At 36.4% G+C, this 27,053-nt stretch overlaps 1 protein-coding gene across 1 annotated transcript; it reads right to left on the reverse strand.

The window, feature by feature from the left end:
- Positions 1-624: 624 nt before the first annotated feature.
- On the reverse strand, positions 625-1,605 carry LOC100028191 (olfactory receptor 6-like). The gene has a single exon (XM_001378249.3). It carries the CDS (start codon positions 1,603-1,605, stop codon positions 625-627), a length of 981 nt encoding a protein of 326 aa, XP_001378286.2.
- Positions 1,606-27,053: the final 25,448 nt, after the last annotated feature.

A 27,053-nucleotide genomic window follows, 5' to 3' on the forward strand; every position in this document is an offset into this window, starting at 1 on the left:
TTGGAAATTACTTTCACAGATGAGATAGGTCAGCATTGTAGCTTAATGTGAGGAATTCCCCTCAGAGGAAAGATGGCAGTGGGAAGCTCGGCTGTCTTAGGACTTTGTTCAGAGAAGGAGCTAGGAAAATCACTCCTATAAACACTTCTTACTCATCTGGTTACACAGGACCTTACTACAGTGGCCAGCACTTGGCACTATTCCTTGTACCTATTAAATATATGCATTCTTTTGGGAAAATGTAAGCTTGGATGAATGGTAAAGGCTTGCCGAGGAAAGAGTGCTTTATTTTTTGTCATTTTATTCTCAAGTTTCAGTGAACTGCAAGCTCAAGATGAGTTTACCAAGGGGATCTGGAAGTTCAGTAGTTGATATCTAGTCACATTTTCCTTATCTTGTACGTGTAAAATTATATTTTGAGCATGTCTAAAGTTATCATTCCACCATATTAGCTTCAACCCATGGTTCTAGCTACATTATTGCATGGGATAAAAAAGAAAGGCACAATGCAAATCAAGAGACAAGTATGTAGTTACAGATTTTCATTTTGCTGGTCTTTTTCTCCTCTTTCCTGAGGAATAGAGGTAGTAATGAGAGGAGATGAGACATATATCCACTTAAAACTCAGATGAATTTCTCTCTCACAGAGGAGCTAAACTGAGCAGCCACAAAGAATCTGAGCATCCTGGTGAGTTTGGCCAAGGCTTCCCACACTTCTCTGTTTCTCAGGCAGTATATGATAGGGTTGAGGAGTGGTGTCACCACTGAATAGATTATAGAGACCAGCTTGTTAAAGTCAAAGGTGCTGATGGCTCGAGGTCGGGCATACATAAATATAGTGGTAGTGTAAAAAACAGTAACCACCACCAAGTGGGACGCACAAGTAGAGAAAGCCTTCCGGCGACCTGTTCCAGATGGAATCTGGATAACAGTAGCCAGGATGCAGATGTAGGAGAATGCTGTCACACAGAGAGAGGTCATGAGCACAGCCAGAGCTGCCACAAAGTCCAGAGTCTCAATAGCTTCTGTGTTTGAACACGAGAGTTTCAGCAGTGGGGAGATGTCGCAGAAGAAATGATTGAGTACGTTGGGGCCACAGAAGCTCAGTTGGGAGATGAGCACTATAGACACAAAGGAGGCCAGGAAGCCACTAAGCCAGGCACTTAGGGCCAGAACCAGGCAGACAGTTGGGTTCATCAGTGTTGGGTAGCGCAGAGGGAGACAGATGGCCAGATAGCGGTCATAAGCCATGGCTGCCAGGAGGAAGCACTCAGAAGAGGCAAGGGAGAGGAAGAAAAAGAGTTGTGTGAAACATCCAGCAAAGGAAATAGTCTTCTTCTCGGTCAGAAAGTTGGCCAACATCTTGGGTATGGTGACTGAGGTATAGAGAGCCTCTAGTACTGATAGATTAGCCAGGAAGAAATACATGGGGGTGTGGAGTTGCCGGTTGACCTGGACAATTACAATAATGACCAGATTCTCTATAAGGGTCATCACATAGATGATACAGAACAGTAGAAACAGCAGAGCTTGTAGGTGATTGAGGCTTGGGAAGCCCAGTAAGATGAATTCTTTCACAGAAGAGGTCCCATTAGTATATTTCATGTTCTTTTATTTTCTATTAGTAGGTTTCTGTTGAAAAGGCAAATTGAGAAAAAGGATGGACAAATGGTTATTCTGGGGAGCATGGTACCAAATCTTTTATCACTAGTGAGAGAGTCATAGGGAGGGAAAATGGGTTGAAGTTTCAGGAAGAGGCATTTAGTCTAGCCACAGTGTATTGAACTAGGAAAGATTGAGGAAATATTCTTTGTTGAACATCTTAAAAAATAGGGCAACACCAACTTAAGCCAAGAATAAGTTCAGATGTCATCTAAGGGCTTCTGACACAGAGCTGTACAGATAGAGAGCTTTAGACTTGGATTCGAGGATCCAGTTATTTGTCTGTGCACATGGTAGAATGTAAGGAACTTTAGAGCAACAGTGATTTTGTGTTTTCATCACATAACCTGATGCCTTGAATATGATAGATGCTTAATAAATGTTCACTTGAATCGAACTCAATCCCCTTCTAGTAGTTGAGTAATCTTGGCCCAATCACTTTGTCCTCTCAGAACCTTGCTCCCCTAATATTACAATGTGGGGTAATTCACAATTGTCTCAATTGAAATGTCAAGTACGAAAATGCTTTTTAAAATGTGAAGCATTATTAGTTCCCTTGAAAGTTTTGATCTTTTGTTCTTCCAAATGAACTTTGCTATATTTTTTTTCTAATTCAACAAAATAATTTTCTTGGTAGTTTGGTAGATATGGCACTGAATAAATTAATTAGTTTGGGTGGGATTGTCATTTTTATTATGTTAGCTCATCCTACCCATGAGCAATGAATGTTTTTCTACATATTTAGATCTAGTTTTAATTGTGTGGAAAGTGTTCATATAATTCTTGTGTTTGTCTTGGCAGATAGATTCCTAAATATTTTAAATTGTTTAGGGTGATTTTAAATGGAATTTCTCTTTCTAATTCTCAATATTTGACAGCCCCTGTTATAGGCAATTATGTCAGCTTTTACTATCACCTCATTTTGTTTCATTCAGAGAAGTACAAATATTCTTGGTCCTTAAAATTCTACTATATGATAAAGTTCACTAGAACAAATCACTACATGCATTCAATTCAGATCTCAAGAGCGACAGGACAACTATATTTTATCTCATTGAGTACACCAACAGTCTATAATACAGCAGCTGCCACCTAGGACTATTGAACACATCTGCGCATCTTTCTCCTCTAGTAAATTCTATTCAATGAAGAATTATTAACAACTTCCATGTTCAAGGGCCTTTGGAATATTTGGGGAATAAAAAGATAAAAGATAGAATAGTTCCTTCCTTGAAGGAACTAGTGAACTAGTCAGGGTGGAGATGGGAGTTGGGGAAGTTATAGATAAGGAAATACAAGATAATTTGAGGAGAGAGATTTTAGCAACTTGATGAAACAGGGAAGGGTGACCTCAGAGGTGATGACAGAGGAGAAGAACTAAGACTTAGAGGGAGAAGAGGATTCTGAGAGATTAGGAGGGAGTAAATTCTGGGTAAATGCTTGTAGTTCTAATGCTTCGAATGCCAACTTTGGAGAACTAGTAGTGAAGTTTTTCTGGAAGTGGAGTAATTAGGAATAGTAGAAGATAAAACTAGAATGATAGGTGGGAGATAGATTTTGGAAGGCCTTAAATGCTAGACTAGAGAGTTTATATCACTGAGGCAATAGGGAATAAATGATGGTTTTTGAGAGAGGAATAATATGAACAGCTTTATACTTTAGAGAGATTATTTCACCAGATTGTAGAGAGTAGACTGGAAGGTGGGGGGAGGCTGGAAGCAGGCATTCTGTCTTCCCTCTGGAATTTTTGAAATATGCTTTCCCCCAATCGAGGGAGAACATACATTTATGCCTAGCTTTTCTTTTTTCTCTTTCTTTATCACACATTTTATAAGGGAGTGGTCATTTCCCTTTCCTCCTCCAAAACCCAGCAACATTCCCATTATTTCTACCCTAGAAACTAGGTTCTCCCTTTTAGTGTAATCTGGATTCAGTTTAGATTTTTCCCTTGTTAGTTCTGCTATCATTTATTTGAAAGATGAAATTATCACTAAAAGAAGTCAAATTATTTGTTAATTACTTGTCAAAATCAATTACTTGCTGTTCTGCTTTTTTTGGAAAAAGATAGTCAGTAGATGTCTAAATAACTGAAGCCTCTGCTAACTTCTGTTTTGTACCTCTATGCTGGACTTGTTATTCATTTCTTGATCTATTTCCTCCTGTTCAGGTAGTCTTTAATATATTTGATGATAGAATCCCATCTCTCTCTCCATTGATTTTTCAACCAAATACTCTCTGACCTGCTGCTCATCATGATTTAAAAAATATTTTTACAACACATGCTTTTAAAATATATGCAATGTTTGCCAAATTCCATTATTTATCCTGTTTCTTTTGAATGATACTTACCCTTCTCCAACTTTGATCTAGGTTTCATTTACAAGTTTCATCCCATCAAAGTCTTAGTAAAAGGCAAAAAGATTTACCCGATCTGAAGAGAAACCAGAGTATGCCATCAAATCTGTGATACTTATTTGGTTAACTTTGCCTTCTTCCTTCAAGACTTCTAGTTTTGCTTCCTTGTTGCCTAAATTTTATTCGTATTGAGACATTTGAGGCAACCGATCTTGCGATTATTTCTTTTCTAGGATTTTGTCACCTTTGAACTTTTTAGATGTTTCTAGGGCTACTCTTCCTCCAGTGCAACTCTCTCCCTATAGTTTCTAATTTTATGGTTACATACATAAGTGGTTTGCTCCCTCCTCCACCCTTTATAGGTTGGGTTTGAAAGACACCTGGTAAATACATCTTCATTAAATTTTGTTAGGTATATTCCTTCCTTGGCCAGGATCCCTTCATCTCTATTTTAAGCTCTTGTTCAGAAGCCCAAATCCTATTTACAGACATCTTAATAGGCTTTTCACTTTTCAGAAAAAAAGTGCATTCTCCTATCATCCTTTTCTTTGTACGTGAAACATTGAGAAAACACAACAAAGATCTCTTTGATCTTCAGTTTCTTTTCTAGGCTTCATACTTTTGGGCAAAACTTTAAAACACTTAATAACTCATGATCAGTGCAGTGACCAGTTATGAATTTAAGGGATGCTTGATAAAGCCTGCGTCTGATAAAGTGAAAGCAACAGAGTGCAGAATGAGACAAATATGGTCAGTGTAGAATTTTGTTTTACTTGACTATTCATATTTGTTACAAGAATTTTCTTTGCTTTCCCTTTTCTTTTTAAAGTGAGAGGGGGAACATGAAAGAGAAAATGGATTTTTGTTCATTCAAAATAACAAGTTTAGATGTTTATTATTATTAATATATGTCTTCTTTAGACTTCTGTAGTCTCCTAACTCCTTCTAATATATTAATTTGATAAAGGAATAGACTTGATCTTCTGGTTTGCAGAAGAGAAAATTAGGTGCAGTGATTGGAAAAGAAAAACTTTGACTTGGTAAAAGGAAAAACTCCCTAATACCTTTTGCTTTCCAGAGAACCTCAAGTTAAATCTGGATGGCTACTTGCAAGCTACTTTGTAGAGAGATTTTTGACCAGGTGTGGATTGAATTACGTGGTTCCTAAACCCTCCTCCATATCTGATATTAAGGTGTAAAGGACCTTAAAGGTCATATCCTCACAGAACTGTAGATTTGGGTCTTGAAAAGACTTTAGAGGCCATTTAGTCCAACCTCATTTTAGAGTTAAAGGAAATGAGGCCCACAAAAACTTAGTAACTTGCCCAAGTTCAGACAGATATGTAAGAATCATAGGTAGGATTTGATTCTAAGTCCTTTGACTCCAGATCCAGAGTTTTTCCGCTATATTGCATTGCCATGTGGTCCAAAGACACCAATTTAAAGATGAGAGGGAAGGGAAAAGACTTGCTCATCTGGAATTGTAGTTTTGATCTAATTTTAAAGTAGGACCCTTAAAACTGTGAGTCCAAAGAGATATTGTTGTTGTTTTTTTTTTCTGGGAAGCTGTTCTTTGGTACAGTCAAGGGTGGATAGTGGAAGAAAGATGTGATGACAAAAAGGCACCTTTAGAGAGAAAGCTGACTTTTAAAGGGATTTGGTGTTCCAGAGGACTTTTATTTAGGAGCTGTAAGATTTACTCCTTCCAGAGGAACTTCCTTTGCTGCTTAGACAGACCGTTTATCTCTCAGTGTCTCAGTTTGTTGAGTTAAAAACTGGGTAACAATGCTAAAGATTTGTAGGGAAAAGATAGAGTACATTACTAATTATCTCTGCTAAGAGAAGAAATATTATGAATAAAGGATATCTATAGGTAAGACCCAAATCTCTTTGTATCCATGTTTAAGCTTCATCATGGATTTACGTTTTCCCATTTTCTCCCTTTCTTAGTCCACCCTTTAATGAAAATATGATTAGAAGTAAATTATGTCCAAACAAGGTGGTAAGGGGCATGAATAATCAATCAATTAACCATATGTTAGGCAGTGGCTAGACAAAGATCAATTGATGGTTGGAAATATGAAACCCTTTGGAAATATAATGTACAATTTACATATTGGGAATTTGAAAGACATGATGGCACATACCTGGAATCCCTCATATTAGAGAGATGTTAAAGCTGGTGGATACTCTGAGCTCTGGAGTTCTGAGCTGCAGCAGGGCGATGCCAATTGAGAGTACACACTAAGTGGGATCAATAGGGCAAGTTTCCTTGAGAGGGACAGAAGACTTCCTGATGTGGGAACTGACAAAGGTCAGAGATAGAGTAGAACCAAGCTTCTGGGATTACAAGAATTAGGATTGGCTTATAAGAAGCACCTCAACATCTAGCCTGGGAGAGGTGAGGAGACCCAGTCTTTAAAAAATAGATGTGGTCAGATATCAAGTAATAGGTAGAATGGTATGTTGGAGAAAAAAATAATTATATTAAAAGCAAAAGAATCTTGGAGATTACTATTGTTCCAGGTACTAATGAAATTCATCACCTTCAGCAAATTATTTCTCCTCTTGGGTTATTAGTATTCTTCTCTGCCAAAATAAGGGACCAAACTAGATTATTTTTTAAATCTCCAGTTCCATTGCTTATGGCATTATGCCATGCTGCATTTAACAAGATCCTTTTAGTACTCTAGCGAATAAAGTCCCTTTGGATTAATCTTCTATTCAATTCTATTCTATATGAAACATTATCATAACAAGTCTATAGCATATTATAATCTGTTTTTCAAATGGAGGAATGAAGACACGGATAGTTGAAATGTCTGACTCAGTAGTTAGAATCTGATTTAAAATATAACTTTCATCTCATAGAGTGAATGAGGTGACAACATAAGACAGATTGTGCTGAATGAAGTTTGGTATTATTCCTTCATCAAAGGGTCACAGAGAAGGAGCAGAGGTCAGATTCTATGGTATCACAATTTAAAGATGGTCACTATTTAGCCTCTTCATCTTCACCAGGCTCTGAAATCCATAAAACCATTTACCCTCAATTCAGTTTGGAAAATAATTTGAAGCAACTAAAACATATCTCATTGAGATGTAAGAAAATCCCCCTGAAGTGGATGCTGTAGAATTAGTTCTTGCATGTAATCAGGAGTTTGTAGTGAATGGTCATTGGGCCTTTCAAAAACTCAGATTTTTTGAAGGAAAATTGGCTCAGGGATGGGGTTGTGAGAAGCTTGGTTGAGGAAAATGTTATATGATACATTAAATGGCAATTCTGAAAAGACACAAATGGAGAATTATGTCATCAAGACCCTAGAATCAGGAAGAATACAGGAGAGTGAATGTGGACATCCACCATGTTTCATTCTATGGCAAGAAGAGTATCTCTGAAGAGTGGAAAGAGGTCATGGGATGATAATCTTGGAAGTTGAAAGGATCCAAGAAATCATCTAGTTGAACTCTTTTAAAGATGTGGAAAGTGAGACCTAGAGAAGTAAAAAAGACTTGTCCAGATCACACACATAAGTGGTAGAATTAAAACTGGATCCTGGTAGATTTGAGCTAGATAAAAGAGACTATTTAAATATTAGCTAGTAAATTGAGATTCATTACTTAATTAATGATATAAACTTAAAAGGTAAGTGGATGCAATACAGGTCTAGGTAATAACAACTTATGGAAATTTTGAGACACTTGGACACAACTCCAACCTTTGAAGTTGGTGTCAGAGAAGATATCTGTACCCTTTCCCAACAATCATCTTGTCAGCTTCTGGACAGAACACTTGATTCATTTATTTAGTTTTTTTCCTATCGGTATCTATCTTGACTCACCTTGAGACTGAGGACATTCCTGGATGTTTTTGATGCTTCCTACTTGCTCTTTCTGAGCAGACTAGATGATGTCTCTCCTTTACCTGGTCATGATTTTCAACCAACTGAACTCCTTCTGCCAAAGAAAGTACTGAGCTTCTGGCAAGTGTTGACATGTCTCTGCCTAAGGATCATTAGTAAAAACATATAGCCTCATCATTAGTTCCTTTTTTATTCTTGTCCCCACAAAGAATTTTTATTGAATTATTGAGCTCATTAATTATTGAGCTCATTAATATTTTCATTATCCATCAACTTCCCTTGGAACCTGAGGGACTAATATCCCAGAGCTTCTTTAAGATGAGACTCTCAGAGCAAATTATGTTGTTATTCCTATAAGGGTCACAGGGGAAGAAACCTGAATAGACTCAGGCCTCAAATTCAAACGATTCTTGCCTTTCTTCCATTTTTTGGTTATTAACTATTGAGAAAGGCTCAAGTCAATTTTTGAGTAGGCTTGGGAGCTGAGTTATTCTGAAAGCCCTATAATAATTAGAATACTGACTAAGGGGATCTGAACCTTTGGGAAGCATGTCTAGGAAAAAAAATGTGGTATTTCTTGGGTCCTCAGGAATGGGGCGAGTAGGAAAAAAGAATCTACTCATCATTTTCTCCAGTGGATGCCACTAAATGTATTGGGATGAAGGAGGAAACTTAATCAGTAGTCAAGTAGAGGTACCATCTAGTATTAATAATAATGGGAAATATGCTGAATTTGAGAATGATATCCCCTGGTAGGCTTTAGAATCATTGTATAAAATAGTCAAATGATATTTATTAAGCACCTATTAGCTGCTAAGCACTGGTTCTCAAAGGATCGGATAGGTCATGTACCCTAACTCATATCTGCTCTTCCAACTGCATGATGAAATCTGGCCAACAGATATCTTTCTTACAGCTTTTTTCCCCTGAGGGTAGGGAAGATCAGGAGGATAGAGATTTATTGAATGCCAACCATGTTCTAGACACTGTGATAATTGAGTTATAAATATTATCTCAATTGATCTTCATAACCCTTTGAGGTAGGTGCTATCATGATCCCCATTTTATACTACAGTTAGGTCAATCTCTTTTTAATGGTTATGAGTATTTTTTAAACCCTCACCTTCCATCTTAGATTCAGTGCTGAGTATTGGTTCCAAGGCAGAAGAGTGGTAAAGGTCAGGAAATGGGGGTTAAGTGACTTGCCCAGGGTCACACAGCTAGGAAGTGTCTTGAAGTTGAATTTGAACCCAGGACTGCATGTCTCTAGGTCTGGCTTTCAATCCACTGAGCCACCTAGCTATTTTGTAACTTTTCAGGACTTAATGCAATTATTTGAATGTCATTTGAGAATAAGAGAATTTGGAAAACATTTATTGATAGAGAATCTTTATTCTATTTGGAGGGTCCATTGACATTGCCAGTCTTTATACTGAATTAAGATTTCTGTCTTAAGCAATTTGAATTTCAATAGCGATGTGGTGTTCCACTGCTAGTCCAATAGTTCTGATGATGCTAGTACCTTTTCTCTCCAATGTGTTTATAACCTCATCTAGGGCAGCTGTAATGCATTTATTGTCATGATTATCGGTCTGCATCTGGGTAACCAATTTCACCAGTAGATGGCACAAGGATGCTTTTTTCTGCAACCAATTTGGGGATTTTTTTTTTCATTGACTTCCAATATTCATCAGATAGATCACTTTTTCTTGATTAATTAGATTCTTCATAGAGAAAGTATCAACTTTACAAGTAAATATTAAAAAAACTCCAGTCCAGATTGTAATCAAAGCAACAAATTGTTATTATATTTATTTTATAGCATATATTATATTCATTCTAACAAATGGACTGTGTTCTTAGCATATGCTGAAAAGGTAGAAGCAGACAATCTAAAAACAAAACAGGGAACAGTTCATACATTCAAAGAGCTTATGCTCTCATCGGAGAGTACAACTCACATACTGATAATGAAGTACAAAGTTTGGAGATGGAAGTGAACTAGCAACAGGGAACATCAGGGAGGACTTTACAGAGGAGGCAGTAACTAAGCTCAAGCTAAAGAAAGATGAGGGTATCGGGAGGCACAGATGGGGAGGGAATGCATTCTAAACATGGGGAATAATTTGGATCCATGTACAAAGCACAATGAGTTCAAAGGACAGTCGAATTTTCCTGGAATATGGAGTAAAAAGGAGAGCAATGTGAAATAAGGCTGGAAAAGCAAGCGAGTTCTATGTAAATCGTGGAGAGCCTGAAGTGGTAGGTTGAGGAACTCAAAGCAGCTATATGGAGCCACTGAAGGCTTTTGAGCAATGAAATGATAAGGTAAGCTTTGAACCTTAAAAAGATTGTCTTAGCAATTGTGTGGAGTGTCTAGAAGTAGGAAGACCAACTAGTTATTGTAGACCAGGAAAGAACTGATGAGGAACTGACCTAGGCTGATGGCTATTTAAGTGAAGAGAAACAATTGGATTTAAAGATGTTTAGATATAGAATTGACAAGCCATGCCAACTAAATAGATTTTTATTATCTTATTATTGCAACAGTAATAGCAGCAGCAGTCACAACAACAAAATAAAGAAATTGCAAAGATCAGAGAAATAATTATGATAATAAAGAAAAATGAATTTTCCAAAGAGAATGATGTAGTTGCATAGGAATTTAACAACAAAATTTAAAGTATGTAGAGTGCATGTATGCAAGTGGATGTGTACAGAAGCCTGGAATGATCTTGTAAAAAATTGTATTGGCTATACCAAGAAGACTAGAGAGGAAGGAGGGCAACAAAAATGTGGGTTTTTTTCTGTATTAGAGAAAAGAGACATATCAAATAAGAAATATGATTAATGTTTGAGTGTAAGAGAAAATTATAACCAAAGACTTAGAGAGGAAGAAGTTCTCAGCTTTTATTTTCCTTCTATTTTTTTATGGAGGAGAATAATCTTTTAACTAGAAAGGAATAATAAAGATAGATTTAAACAATTGAAGCTTGAAATTAATCTTGGGATTGTAAGATATGCAGTTACAATTGATCAGTTTAAGTAAGCAGATCCAGAAAAATCGCTCTTGACACTTATAATCTATGCACAGTCAATGTCAATAATCTGTGTTGAGGTGGCATAAGATTGTAAAAAACAAACAACCAAAAGCAAATAATTTTACTTCCAAACAATAGCCTTGTGAGTTTGAATTTGATACTTGGCAAAATTCTTGAATTCGTTATCAAAGAGATATTTAGAAATGAATTTTTATAATAAATATTTATAAAATGAATTAAAGATTATAAAGAGCCAGTCTGGTTTCATCAGAAAAAAGTTAGGACAGATGCAATTAATTTCTCTTTTTGACATGATTATTAGTCTAGAAGATCAAGAATCTTAGAATAATCAATATAGGATTGGAATGAGCACTAGAACTCATCAAGTCTACCTTCTTCATTTTGTACATTAAGAAAATGGACACAGAGCAATCAAGTGGTCACACTGTTAGCAAGTATTTGAGATTTGAGATTTGACTCTGTATCTTCCTAACTCTTTCAAGTTCCCTAGTCTCTATATCATCACTGGTTCCTGTGCATAAAGTTTGCCTAGATTTCATTCCAGCTTTTAATAAAGTTTCTCATCATAACTTTGTAGATAAAGTGGGGAGGTGGACACTAGATAATACTGTTCAGTGGATGAAGAATTGATTTCGTGGCCAGTCTGAGTTTGGTTTTAGCTGCAAAGAAAATCACCAGCTATTTTTCCTTGTCTCTGTTCTATTGAATATTTTTATCAATGGCTTGGATGAAGACATAAATGGCATGCTTATCAAAATTGTACATAACAGAAAAACAGAGAGGTAGAGTAAACATGTTAAATGGTCAAGTCAGGAAAGGTAGAATGTTGGATCAAATAATATAATAATAAAATATTAATAAAGTACTCCATAAAAATAAGCACTTGCATTGACAAAATGAGATCAAAAGATAAGATTAAGGAAGCATGCAGATAGCAGTTTGTTTTTAAATGACTTAAGAGGTGTCACTGGACTATCAGATCAATGATGGTCAATAGGGTGATATGGCAGCCAAGAAATTTAATGAGTTATTTGGGTGAATTGAGAGGTCCTTGTTGCCTGGAGTAAGGGAGGTGATAGTCCTGTTTCACTTTTCCCTGGTTAGATCACCTTTGAAGTATTATGTTCAGTCTTAGGATACTATAATTTCTTTTGTTTTCTTTTCCTTTCTTTTCTTTTCTTTTCCTTTTTTTCTTTTGTTTTGTTTTCTTTTGTTTTCCTTTTTTCTTTTCTTTCCTCTCCTCTCCTCTCCTCTCCTCTCCTCTCCTCTCCTTTCGTTTTCTTTCCTTTTGTTTTCTTCTTTCCTTTCCTTTCCTTTCCTTTCCTTTCCTTTCCTTTCCTTTCCTTTCCTTTCCTTTCCTTTCCTTTCCTTTCCTTTCCTTTCCTTTCCTTTTCTTTTCTTTTCTTTTCTTTTCTTTTCTTTTCTTTTCTTTTCTTTTCTTTTCTTTTCTTTTCTTTTCTTAACCTTACCTCCATCTTAGAGAAAATTGTATTGGCTTCAAGACAGAAGAGTGTTAAGGGATAGGAAATGGGGAACAAGTGACTTGCTCAGGATCACACAGCTAGACATTATATTTTAAAAGCACATTGACAGATTGTCAAACACTCAGAGGTGAATGATCAGAATATTCAGGGTCCTGAGATCATGTCATATTAATGAACAAGGAAAAAGAGATTAGTAGGCTATGTCTTACCTATTCTAGGGTTTGCTAATATTTTGCTAATATTCAGTTCTGAGATGATAGACAGAGCTCTGAACATCTGGCATTGTCAACAGGAAAGATCCAGGGGCCCTTAACTCCAGAAACTATGGGTCAGAGCAAGAACACAGTGGATCCAAGGAAAGAACTTCTAGGAGCTACTATGCCCCCTCCCCCCCAAATTAAAGCATGGAGGATGGAACCTCCTGGCCTTGGTACAAAATCCCAATTCAAAATGAAAAGTTAAGAGATTTGGAAGTTAAAAAAATGACTTAATAAATAAATAAAACATTGTCCAAAATTTAGAGATCTCCAAGAGAAATTATTCTACAATAGGCATAAATGGATAATAAAAGAAAAAAAATAATTTTCTACAAAGACTGCATGAATAATTAGAAAAAAATAAAGCAAGAGATTAAAAAAATGAAATAAAGGATCTAGGCAAAAGAATCAAAAAGAGAATAAATGACTTAGGAAAGAAAGTAAATGTCCATGAAATAGACTCCTGAAAATTTTAATAGAACAAAGAGAAATCAGTGGCTTCATGAGATAGTGAAAAAAATTAGAATAAAATAAAAGTAATGGAAAAAGAAGAAAATATAAGTTTTCTCATGTAAGTATAGGTTGACATGAAAAATAAATCAAGGAGAGTGATAATTTTAGAATCATCCAAGTACCCTAAAAGTCATTTTTTTTAAAGAGCCCACACTCTATATTTTAGAAAAGTAACAAGTTAAAATGAGGTTTTAAAAAAAGCAAGTATTAGACTTTTAGATCATGTGACAAACAAGATAGAGGAGTAGGAATTTACTCTGATTTCCATAGCCTTTCAGACATTTTCTAAACAGAAATTATGTGTCAAAGATAAAAGAAAATTAGCTGTCTCCATGGTCTAGGACACCTGGAATAAAAAAAAATGTTATTATAAATCAACTAAATCCTACCCAGAGATCACTCAGCAGTTCCTCTTTCACCTCTTATGTTATCACTATAAGGAGTAAGATGGCATCAACTGGCCCAAGGACCTGACACATAAACTTGCATCAAAACCCACCCCTGTGAGTGGCTGAACAAATTGTGGTACATTTGTTAATGGAATAGAATACTATTGTGCTATAAGAAATGATAAGCAAGATGATTTCAAAAATTGCTATCAAGATCTGTGGGAACTGATGCAGAGCAAAATAAGCAAAACTGGGAGAATATTATGTACAATAATAGCAATATTGGATGATGATTATCTGCAAAAACTTGGCTACTTTCAGCAATGTAATAATCTGGGACAATCCTGAAAGACTTATGATGGGGAATGTTCTCCACTTCCAGAGAAAGAACTGTTTAAGTTATATTTCATATCAGTGTTTTTACAGTTTTATTTTGGGGTTTTAGTTGGGTATGAGTTTGCTCTTACAACAGTGACCAATATGGAAGTGTGCTTTGCATAACGATAAAAATGAAAAAACAAACAAACAAACAAACAAACCCCAAAAGCCCCCACCCTTGCAACCTAGTCCTCCTTCCTTTCTTCTGTGCCTTGGACATTCCTCCTTAAAGGAGTGTAATTTTGCTTGAGACCTTTCTGAAAGCACTGTGACAGCAGCATTCTGTATTTCAAAAGATATCTGTAAGAAAACAAACTGAGGGAAAGGGGAAGGCATAGAGGTACCCGATCCTACCCTTTTCCCCAGAACCTCAAAGACCCAAACTTTAAATGGTAGAAATTACCCTTGTTGTGGTGGCACCAGTGATACCTTGAACTTTCTGGTCAGAGAATTGAAAAACAGAAGGAAAAATGCATGCTTGTGGTTGTCTACAAGGGAGGAGGATATTGTGAGAGGGAAACATTTAGCTGGGTCCATTTCTGTTCCCTTGAAAGTCACTTGGGACAGAGATCTAGACAGGTGAATCAAGAATTTCCTAATAAGGGAGACAGCTGAGACATTTTTGAAATTTAGTCCTTAGTAAAATTTCTGTCAGAAGAGAGGGAGTCAATAATTGAGTAATAGGGGAAGTTTTTTAAAAAAGGAAAAAGTATTGAAATTTTTAAAAATATCAAGAAGAAAAGTCAGACTTTGAAGAAAAGCAGAAAAATTGATAGAGAAAACATTAACAGTAGGAGGAAATATGTCTGTAGATGTCATAAATAAATACTGCAAAACAAAAATAATTCAACTTGATAAGATTAAGGACTCTGTATTTTGAGGATAACATGGAGCCACAATATACATTCCTGTGTGGTTTAACGAGAAATGAGAATTGTGGGAGCAAAATTTATGTCTTGCACAGCAAAAATAATTAGAATAGAAAAAAACTGTACTTTGCAATGGCAAATCTTTCCAAGGAAACAAAATGGACAATAATAAATTGGGAATGCAAATACATAAAAGTGAAGGCAAACTAGAAGAAGAACAATGAAAGAAACAACTACCCAAACCATTCAATAACATTAAAAGAAAATATACTTACAATCCAAGCAAAACATACTGATATTGAAAACAGGATGTGTAGAGAAAACCCCAAAGAATAAGATAAGACAAAAACAAAACAAAACAAACAAAAAACACACCCTTTAACAACACAATCCAGGAAATAGTATTCGAGAATTGCTCAGAGCTTCTGAAAATAGAAAATGAAACAACAATGGCAGTAATTCATGGATTATATCTAGGAAAAACAAAATCTAAGGCTGTAAACTCTAAGACACCTAGTGGTTAAATTTTTAGTTAAATTTAGTAATTTGATTCAGCAAAGCAATTATTATGAATGGAGACAGGTATAGTTTCATAGATGATCTTTTTATGTTCTGGCATGTGTATTGAAGTATTCTTTATTTTGGGTGGGTGGGTGGAGAGACTAAATTCAGAATAAAAAAAATACAACCAGCAATTGTAGGTGCTCAGTATTGAGAAGCTAAATAGCCTCATTTTAATTTTCCTATTTTTAATTTTCCCCTGAAAGGGGGCAATTTCACTTCCTCTAGACCCACTAATTTATCCATATCATGAGAGGAATAAGAACTGGAATAGAGGGTAAAATATTCACCTTTGTGCTCTTTACTAACCTCATCATCTCCATCTACTTTTGATTTGATTAGCTTTAATCACAGAGACAGCTACATGGTATGGTAATTAGTTGCCTGGACATGGAATCAGAAAGACCTGCATTCATTTCCAGCCATGTGACCCTGGACAAGTCTCTTAATCCCCTTCAGCCTCAGTTTTCTTATTTTAATTTTTATTAATTTTTATTTTTTCCATGGTTACATGATTCTTGTTGTCTCTCTCCCCTCTTTTTTCCTCTCTCCTCCCCTCCCAGAGTTGACAAGCAATTTCACTGGTTATACATATATTAGCACTCAAATCCTATTTCCATATTATTCATTTTTGTAATAGAGTAATCTTTTAAAACCAAAACCCCAAACTCATACCTATATAAACAAGTGATAAATCATGTTTTCTTTTGGATTTCTACTCCCACAGTTCTTCCTCTAGATGTGGATAGCATTCTTTCTTAGAAGTCTCTTAGAATTGTCCTGGATCACTGCATTGCTTTTAGTAGCAAAGTTAATCACATTTGATCCTCCCATGATGTTTTGGTTACTGTGTAAGTTTTCTCATTTTTAAATAGGAGATATTAATACCCACTCCTCAGAATTGTGAGGACAACATACAGAAAACACTGTGCAATCTTTAAAAGGGTACATGATCCCATTATCATCTCATCATCATCATCAAACCATGACTGTTGATTTAGTACACCAGTTTTCAGGGAATCCAATCATGTCAAACAATGTATCCCTTCATTAATATTTGTATTATATGAAAATATTAAATATAAATAAATATTAAATATATTAAAATAAAGGAATATCTCTGGATATTCCTTTCTGAACCTCACTGTTATGAAATTAGCAATACTAATAACACTTTGATAGCACTTGAGCTTTTAGAAAATATTATGTGTTATTTTTTATATTTTTATAAGAATGTATACTCATATATATATATATATATATATATATATATATATATATATGGGTGTATGGGGTCCTCAGGGAGGAGTAATATCTTTGTTATGGAGGGCTTGTCGTGCCCTCCTAAGGCAGCTCTCCAGCCTCTGACCCTCACCTGACACCCAGCTCTTACTTGTGGTTCCCAGTAGCTGCTAGCATGAGGCAGCGGCCACACCCCGGGCAATGGCTTCGACAGGCCGGCTAAACCTTGTGAAGGTAGTCATCGGGTCGTCGTCGACCCCTGGTGAACTAGGGCTTTGCTCACCCAGCATGCGAAGAATGTTTTGGCGGAACAGGTGGAAGAAACCAACAAGAAGGTTCAACGGCTGAGAGGGCGATGCAGCAAAGCACTGTGGAGTGCTTAGGGCATGTTGGAGCACAATGGACAACAGGGCCATCCAATGCAGCTGAGGAAGTCTCCAGGTGTAACGACTTTTCGTGTCACTGGACCCAGGCTTCCAACGCCGAGAGAGTGGGACTGTCTCTGTGCATTGACTTTTCCACTTAAATCTCCATGCACAAGTTCTTTGTGCACAAAAACACACAAAGACAATTGTCATCCTCGGTTACTGAGAGACGATGATGACTACTACTACTCTTATAATACTAAAATAAAATAATATGCATTATAACATATATCTCACTTGATTCTCACAACAAACCTGGGAAGTAGGTGCTATTATTACCCATTTTACAGGCAAGGAAATGGCCACAAAATAAATGATTTGCCTGGTATCACATAACTAGTAATTGAGCATGGATTCAAATTTATATCTTTTAAGTCCAGCACTCTATGGCTGCTTTCTCCCAAATTGGGATATAACTTTTCTTTCTGTGATTATTCTCTATCCTGCATAAGACAGGGATCAATATTATGCAGAGTCTAACCATAAAGCATGTGGTTCTGAGTTAAAAAATTTGTGTTGAAAATTTTGAGTTGATCTCAGTGATTATAATCTCCCATTTCCTTCTGTAGTTGAAAAGAAGTCAGGTATGAAGCCAGCAGTTTCTTGGGCATACCCTGAACTGGTCTGATGGGAGAGTTTGGTTTGTACCTGCAGGTGGTATTGTAGAATCTGGGCCAGCAAAGAAATTATCACTTGAATAGTCTCAGGGCAATTGGGTCCTTGGATTAGTGATCCTTTTCCCATTTATCCTTTGTTTTATACTAGGGCTATACATGTTGCACACTCCCCACTCCCCATTAGAATGTAAGCTTTTAAAAGGCAAGAGCTGTTTTATTTTTAATCTTTGCATCTTTAGCATCTACCACAGTGCTGGATATGTAGTAAGTGGATTGATTTGGAGAGTATATCAGGGTATCTTCTCTGTCCATATCCAAGTGAACCAACAGAGATCACATCAAGGCTTCTGGAGGGATGTAGCTCCTTTATGAAGGACCTGTATCTCATCTATGCTGGGATGGTGGCAAGTGGGAAGGAAATTGTGCTCCCACATAAGTTTTCCAAGTCTTTTCAGAGTCTCTGGGTCAGCTTTGGGGATTTTTAATTGATGGACAGCACAGATATCATAAGAGTATTGCCATAACTGTACTCACTAGGGATAAGGAGATGTGCTGTCCATGGGCATTAAGGAGGATTCCCAACATGAAATGTTTCCACTTTTTATCCTATCAAGATATCTATATCAAGAACAGAACAGCTGAAGAGGGATGGGGGAAAGAGGCAAGAACGTGGGAGTCAGAATCCTGAATTTTCAGCTGATATCTTTTACTTCCCCAAAAGCCTTTGGTAAGTCACTTTATCTCTATGAAGCTCACGTTCTTCATTAGTGAAATGGGAATAACACATTCTATACTATTTTCCTACCATGGTTTTTGTAAAAATCAAATGAAATAATGTGTAGAATAAAAATGATTGACATTTCTGGGGCACTGGTAGGTTCACAAAGCTCTTTACATAGTCTGTCTATATGCTCACAAAAGTCTTGTCATCCCCATTTTATTTCTGAAGAAACCAGAGCTCAGAGAAAGGCTAAATGATGTCTTCAGGGTCCCTCAGCTGGTAGGTATCTGAAGCAGGTTTTGAACCCAGGTTTTTCCAACCCTGCCAATAATATTTCATCTGTTAAATTGCCTCATTAACAATGGGTTCAAAGCACTGGATTTTGTTCAGGAAATCATCTCATAATAATGTCAACAACATGTCCAGCTTCTTATAGAAGCAGGATGGGACCATGATGTTGGTCTAGACATTTACCTACATCAATGGATGGACCTCCCTATGTGTAAATGACTTCCACTGATCTGAAACAGGGGAGTAACTCCTCCACATTTTATTATCTTTGAACCTACCCTGGGGCATTGAGATATCAAATGCTTATACTAGGTAACAAAGTCATTATGTGTCAGAGGCAAAACTTAAACTCAGGTCTTCTTGATTCCAAGGCTGACACACTATCTACTATGGTAACATGTTTCTCTTGGTCAGCTTATTTCAAAGAATGGAAATAAAGCAGTTATTGTACTAGACTATAGGATTGTATAGGATCAGAGATTTGCAGCAGGGAAGTAAAATTAGGAGGCACCTAAACTAACCCCCTTCTTTTATGAATGAGGGAAGTAAGGTGAGAGAGATAAAGAACTGGGTGGACTATAGACTTCCCTGAATGTGAGCCTCACTTCTAAGATGTGATCTAACTGAATTTCTCTCTCTCTCTCTCTCTCTCTCTCTCTCTCTCTCTCTCTCTCTCTCTCTCTCTCTCTCTCGCTCTCTCTCGCTCTCTCTCTCACTCTCGCTCTCGCTCTCTCTTCTCTCTCCACATAAATATGTGCTGAAAATGATACATTTTCTATGAATAAGTTTCAATTTTTTAATTTGTTTTTTGATTTGTCACACATTTGATAAGCATTTCTTAAGCACTCCGTATACGCCTGACTCTGTGCTAAGTGTTGGAGATACAAAGAAATGTGAAAACATGGTTTCTACCTTCAAGAAACATATTCAAATCAAATAAAATGTTTCTCCTTTTTATCTGTCAATCTAAACATCTATCTATTGATCAAGCTATCTGTCCATCCATCTATCCATCCATCTATCTCTCCTCTATCTACCTATCTAACATCACTTCTGTTTAATTTTTTTGTCATTCTTTTCTTAACTAGGGGAACTGGTATTCTTCCTATTCAACCAGGTCTGTGGGAAAATATAATACATATATTTCTATATTCATACATATAAACATACACATACATATATATAGCAAATAATAGCTGATAAAAGTTGACCATCATATCTTATACTTTAAATTATAAAAGTGCTTCACATATATATTATCTCATTTGGTTCTCACAATATCCCACCCAGTGACGATGGCATTACAGGTACCATCTCCACTTTTTAGATGAGGAGATGGAGGTGCAAAAGGGTTAAGTGCTTTATCCAGGGCCACATAACTAGGAGGCATCAAAGATAGCATTCAAATCCAGGTAGTTCTCCTGGATGTAGGTCAAGAGAACTTTCTATTATACTATGTCACCTTTCAATATGATATTAATAGAACAATTATAATTGCCAGCAGTAGGAGGAGACACATATATCTTGAATGGATTTGATGACAGGACATGATCCTACATTGTTAGTAACTATGAAGGGAAACATCCTTGGAACCATGGACGTGCTGTAAAGATGCTCATCTGTGGCGTCAGGCTCTAAAGGAAGCTATTCCCCTAAAGGCATGATGATAGGGTCAGTGCTTTGCACAGTGCCAGGTACGCAATAGATACTTAATAATGTTTATTGATTGCTTTCTCTGTTGTAGCTCACTCTACTCCTTAATTTATCTCAGTGAGTCATGGTGGTCAACCTCTCTCCTTCTCAGATCTAGGGTGTGCCATCTTCTTACTGATCATCTTGCCTTTTCATGTTGAGCTTGTGAGACTCAATATTCTGAATTTTGCCACTGAGAAAAAAGTTTTAGTCCTTCAAGCTACCTGGGAATAAGTTAGCAACATTTCAATACCTCTTGGAATTCATATTTTCAATGATTACTTTCAACTCCAGTTGGAAATTGAACCCATCACTGGCAGTAATGTTTTTTGCCTCTCCTTGAGGTATAATTAAGAAGGTGGCAAAAGAGGGTCTTGGGAGGCTGAGCACTTGTATCTAGAGAGATTGGCTTGGCCAGCGATGTGGGAAGCCTCTGAATTCCTGGTTTGCTAACTAGTCAAGTTCTTTGAGCCCCTTGTTGCTCATTAGTTTTAGTGATAAGCCAGTCGGATTTTCCCTCTGGGAAAAGGGCAAATAAACTAACCCAGAGCACTTCATTAACTGGGAGGTGATTTGGATTAGACTTGACAAAACTTTGTTCTGGAACTTTGTGTAAATCTAACAATTAATAGTCCAACCAAAGTTGCTGTGGAGTCTCTGAGGAGCCAATTTATTTCAAACAAGCAATTAAATCTTCCTTTGAGGTGCCCTACTGGGGATGGGTCACCTACGGTGCTGAAAACATCCGAGCAGTTGTGGCTGGATTTTAAATATCTAATCTCCTTTACTGATGTTCTTGAATTTAAATGTAATTTATATGGAGAATGAACTGAGCTTAAGAGAGTCTGGGAGGCAAGAAACACTTTGATTTAATGAAATAGATTCTTGGAGTGAGAGGGACCTCAGTGGTCATTTGACTGTACAACCCATTACTGTCCAAGAATTTCCTCTATAATATTGCCCAAGTTCAATAAACTTCACTGAAGGAACTTCAGTGGTGGGGCATTTTCAGGTGTCCCTTTTGACCTTTGGCCATCTCTAAGTGTTACAGATTTTTTTCCCCTTATGTGGCATCCCAACGTGATCCTCTGCAACTTTTGCCTATTGCTTCTAATGCTGCCCTTGCGTACCAAGCAGAATAAATCTAATTCCTGTCCAATGAAAGCCCTTCAAATACTATCCAGATATCCACCTCAGGGTACCTTCTTGCTATCTATCCTTGAACCTTGACCTCCAGAAACTGTCCTGGGACAATCCGCTTAGTTTTGGAATTTTCAGACATTTTTTTCCCCTCTTAAGACTTATCCAGGCTAAACATATGTATTTCTCTTAATGGATCCTCTTACATCAGCTTCTCTAGATCCCTAACCATTCTGGTCACCGTCCTCTGGATATGTAGTATTCATAGTTAGTACCAATCCTCCACATATGGTTTGACTAAGGCAAAAATACAGTGGGGACTATCGCCATCTGCTGCCATTTAAATGCCTTTTCTCTTTCATGCTCTGCTATTTTTTTTCCCGTTGAGCATCTGGTCTGGACCTGAATTTACTGATAGGAAGTGAGAGCTGCTTTGTTCAGAAATTTATGGATCTTGAGTGCATGTAAAATAGAATAAACTGCTCCCTTCCAGAAAACTCTATGGATAAATTTTACCATTAAATATTCAGCCTTTTGGCTAGCAAGTTAAATCAGGAATGGAAATAGTCCTGAAACTTAATATTTGATACAATAGAAAGAGCTCTGATCTAGGAGTCCCAAGACCCTTGTTCTACCAATTACTACCTCTGTGGCTTTACTACTCGAGGCTTTGGCTTCCTTACTTGTAAAATGAGAAGTTTATTTTCCATGGCCAATGACGACTAGTGAAGGTAATTTTTTACCTTTAGACCTTTGAAAGTTAACCAAAGTTTGATTGAGTGTGTTCTCCTGAAAATCCCAGGCAGCTGAGATCAGCTTCCTTAAAAAAATTACATTTTCAATGATAAGGTAAGAAAGCAGGTATCATTTAATGCTGTGCCTTTTGGACAGAAGGGGGTTTCAGTTGAGTGGGTTGTGGGAATCTGGCAAATCAAAGCAACACAACTGGCTACCAGAGCTGGGATAAGTCAAGACATTTGTGCAACCGAGGAAGGTTGGAAAAAATCCTTTGTCAAGCCTAGTATGAACATTTCATACCCTGGGCCCACTGGAGGCTTTGAGTCTTTTCTGCAACCCATGAGATGACATCATAAAATCAACAGCTACATGCCATGGAAAGGAAGGGCTTCTGATATTGAAACATGCACATTTATCCAGTCACATTAAAGAAATCCCATGTTCCATGCCCTCTCCCAATCATGCTATATCTTATAACAATAGCTGACATTTCTGTAGTAAAGTTTGCAAAAGACTTTGACTACATTTTCTCATTTGTAAGGACCATAAAAGATTGGCACCACAAGTAATGTTATCCTATCCTGATGTCCACCTCAGGCCACCTTCTTGCTATATTTCCTTGAATCTTGACTTCCAAAAACTGTCCTGACAATGTTGAAATTCCATGTTTGTAGTTGAATTTCTCGATTAGTGAGTGCCCTATATCTTTCTGGCCTCAATCAATCAATCAATCAATGGACCAGCAATTATTAAGTACCTACTATGTGCCAGATTCTGTGCCAGGTACAGGAATACAAAGGGGGAAAAAGAGATAGTCCTCACCTTTAAAAAGTCTTAGGTTCTGTTAGGAGAGAAAGCCCACACACAAATAAGTGTATAGAAAATATATACAACATAAACCCAAGGTTCATGGAAGTGAATAACACTTAGGAGGAAAGGCTTTAATAAGAAGCCTTTGCTTGAACAGAGATTCTATCTATCTATCTATCTATCTATCTATCTATCTATCTATCTATCTATCTATCTATCTATCTATTCATCCATCCATCCATCTATCTATCTATCTATCTATCTATCTATCTATCTATCTATCTATCTATCTATCCTCAAAGTTTCATTTTATTTACCATGACAAAACACACACACACACAACTTCTATGCTCATACAGTTTTGAAGGCTACAAAGGATTTTAAGAGGTGGCAGTAAAGTGGGAAAGCATTCCAGGAATGTATATATGTAATCCTCTATGTAAGGCTGGAAAGATAAATTGGTTCGAGACTATGAAGAGCTTTAAAAGTTAAACAAATGAGCTTTTGCTTCACCCTAGATGAAATAAGGTACTATTGGATTTTATTGAAATGAAAAGAGATATGATCAGACTTGCAATTCAAGTAAATCACTTTAGTATCTGTTCAAAGATTTATTAAAGAAAGATTAGTCTCAGCCCAACCCATCTTTTATTTTATTTTACTTTTTAGCAAAGAAACCCATTCATTCAAATAATAGAAAAATAGAAATCAGAGAAGATATACACAGGAGAATATACACCACATAAGACATAATGAAGGAGCTCCCCCTTTGGGAACAAGATAACTCAAATAAGAGAAAGGGTCCTGGATTTTACCTAAGGAAAACTCCCCAAAGTATCTAGAGTAACAAATTGGGAATAGAGATATGATAGAGGCTGCCAGCTACTCTCATGTCTTTCCAGAATTTGTTCTTTCATCAACCTGAAGTAGAGTTGACCTCTTCTATCTTCTTTCTTGAATCTGGAAAGGTAGGAAAGAGATATTAGGAATCACACAGTTTTCACACTACCTGTGAAGCTTAATTTAGAAGTAAGATGCCTGTCTAATGACAACAAATGTGCCTTCTATTAAAGCAACTGAACTTATATGAGTATGACATTGTCACTATAAAACAGACCCAAAAGACAGAAGGAAGCCAAAGATAAATGGAAAGATGGCTTGCAATTTCCTCTGGAAATAAAGGAGAGGCTGGAGTATATTTATTGTTCATCCAAGGGCAATAATAAACATCATTTCTTGGGGTGATCGATCATCTTATAGTCTTATGACATCTTATAGCCACTTATGACAAGTGGCTGTGAAAAGACCACTATGAAAATAATGTAGTTTATTCACTAGCATCTACTGCAGAGAATAAAGATCTCCAGGTCCTTTATTTCCAAGTCTTGTAGCATAGTGCCTGGAATACAGAAAATGCTTACCAGGTGCTTCTTGACTAATTGATCTAGAGAAATTTGATAGAAAATGTGATAATTCCACAAATTAAATCAACATAATATTTGACATTTGACTACTTCAGTGAAAAGACAGAAAAAGGTGAGGACAACAAGAATAAGTTGTAAAATGTGGAAGAGGAGTAAAGTATAAGTCAAGAAACTTAATGTACTATTGAAAGTCCTCAAGCCTCTATTTTGTGAATATTTTCTTCAATTAAAAAGTTGGAAGTCATTGGATATGGTGACAAATAAATGTCATAAGGAACTGATTTTATTTTATTTTATTTTAACAATCAAGAGTTGGTATTTTTGATGTGGGAGTCTTTCTTGAATCAACTGTATTGTAACAAGTCTGTCTCATTTGTGCTAATTATTGGTGATCCCATAACTCTGAAATAAAGACAAAAATTGATGCAAAGGTAGAAAGAATAAGAATGAGAACAAAAATGAGAAATAATTTAAACTTCCTCAACTTGTTTAATTTAATTTAATGCAGTCAAATGAATCATGATGAACCCCCCCCCCCAAAGATACTAAAAACTATTATTTAGCAAGTACTTGTTAGCAAGTTAGCAAGTTAGCAAGTACTTGACTTACTCATTGAGAGAAAAGAAAAAACAATCCAGGGTAGTGTAGGTTTAAAATATAAACTCATTCATAAAATTTTATAAATGTAACTCCATAAAATTTTATGGAAATAATCATGAATGAGTATGAAAATCATCATCACATTAAACAGCGAGAAGTAATAGTAAGAAAAAAACAATTAAAAAAAAGCTTGACAAAAGCCCTAATTAAGCTATGTTTTCCACTGGGCATTCAAATGAGAAACACAGACAATGGATAGAAGAGAGATAAGATTTGCAGAGATATTTATAACACACTGTTTTCACCATCAAGGACAGTGAAGCTATCATATTTGGACCAGATTCCTGGTCCAGGTATTTTTATAGAAGAAATGGAAATTTCACTGGAGAGAACACATACAGGTAGACTAGAACCAGTGTTTACAGGGAAGATTGGTGCTAGAAGAAATACTTTTCATGATTGAAGGACTGATTTTTTATCTTAAAGAGGAGAATTTATAGAAACATAGAAAAAATTAAGAATTATTCAATAGTTATCTAAACATGTGGCAAATTCTTCTATGTAAATTTCTATGGAATAATTTATCCAAGTAGTAAATGTAGTCTTGGTGAGGTATTAGAGAGTCATAGCTAGGCTTTCTCAAGTGATATTCTACAATATACACATTTTTAGGAATACTAATTTGGCCCCTGGGAAGAGAAAAGAATGAAGAGAAAGGAAGTTAGACTAATTAGAAGATTATTACAGTTGTTCGGGTCTGAGGTAATGAAGATGATGGATGAACTAGAGTGGTAGCCATGTGAGTGAAGATAAAAGGAATAAATGTAAGCAATATTCTGGAGGAATAATCCACAAGAATTGGAATTAAATATGACTTCAAGACTATATCTGGGTAACTGGAAAAACAACAGTGTTCTCAAAGAAACAAGGAATTTGGAAAGAAAAAAATATACCTGGATGTGGTGATAATGTGGAAAGAGATGAGGGCTAATATGTAGATTTTGGAATTAACTTATGGAGGTGACAATTGAATTCCTAAGGACAGATAAGATCATATATTGAGAGAATAGAAGGGGGTCCACAACAGAGTGTTGGGATACACCCATGCATGTACAGAGGATAGTAAATAAAGTTTGAATCAGTCAAGGAGACTGAAGACAAATGTTCATTCAAGGTGCTAAAATATCACAGAAACTGAGGAGAATTGAATAAAATGAAAGAAGAGATGGCTAACCATTTCAAATATTTCAACAAGGTGAAAAAGTGTGAGGGCTGAGGAAAAAACCCTTGGATTTAATATTATAGGAACAACTCAAAACTTTGAGAGATGAATTTCAAGTGAGTAGTGGGGTAGGTGATCAAATTACAAGAGACTGAGAAGTGTCTAGTGAGAAGGTAGTATCAGAAATAAGAGCAAACTTTTTAGTAGTTTGGCATTAAAAGGGAGAAAGAAAATTGATTAATCTGAGGGTCAAGTGATTTTTTTTAAACCCTTACCTTCGGTCTTGGAGTCAATACTGTGTATTGGCTCCAAGGCAGAAGAGTGGTAAGGGCTAGGCAATGGGGGTCAAGTGACTTGCCCAGGGTCACACAGCTGGGAAGTGTCTGAGGCCAGATTTGAACCTAGGACCTCCCATCTCTAGGTCTGGCTCTCAATCCACTGAGCTACCCAGCTGCCCCCTCAAGTGATTTTTTAAAGGGTAGAAGAGGCTGCAGAAAGATGGGAAAATAGGGAGATAGGAAAGATAAAAGAATTATGATATAAAGTATATGATATAAGGTATAGAAAACAAATAGATATAAAAAGTTTATGGCTGTAAAAGTATATGTGACACACACAAACACACAGATATATATATATATATATATATATATGTACATATATGGGGGGCAGTTAGGTGGCTCAGGGGATTGAGAGCTAAGTCTAGAAATGGGAGGTCCTGGGTTCAAATTTAGTCTC

This window comes from Monodelphis domestica, chromosome 1 (assembly GCF_027887165.1).
Source record: "Monodelphis domestica isolate mMonDom1 chromosome 1, mMonDom1.pri, whole genome shotgun sequence".
Taxonomy (NCBI): domain Eukaryota; kingdom Metazoa; phylum Chordata; class Mammalia; order Didelphimorphia; family Didelphidae; genus Monodelphis; species Monodelphis domestica.

Bases quoted from the DNA above. Each gene is read 5' to 3' on its own strand.
- LOC100028191 (XM_001378249.3), bottom strand. From the start codon at position 1,605: ATGAAATATACTAATGGGACCTCTTCTGTGAAAGAATTCATCTTACTG.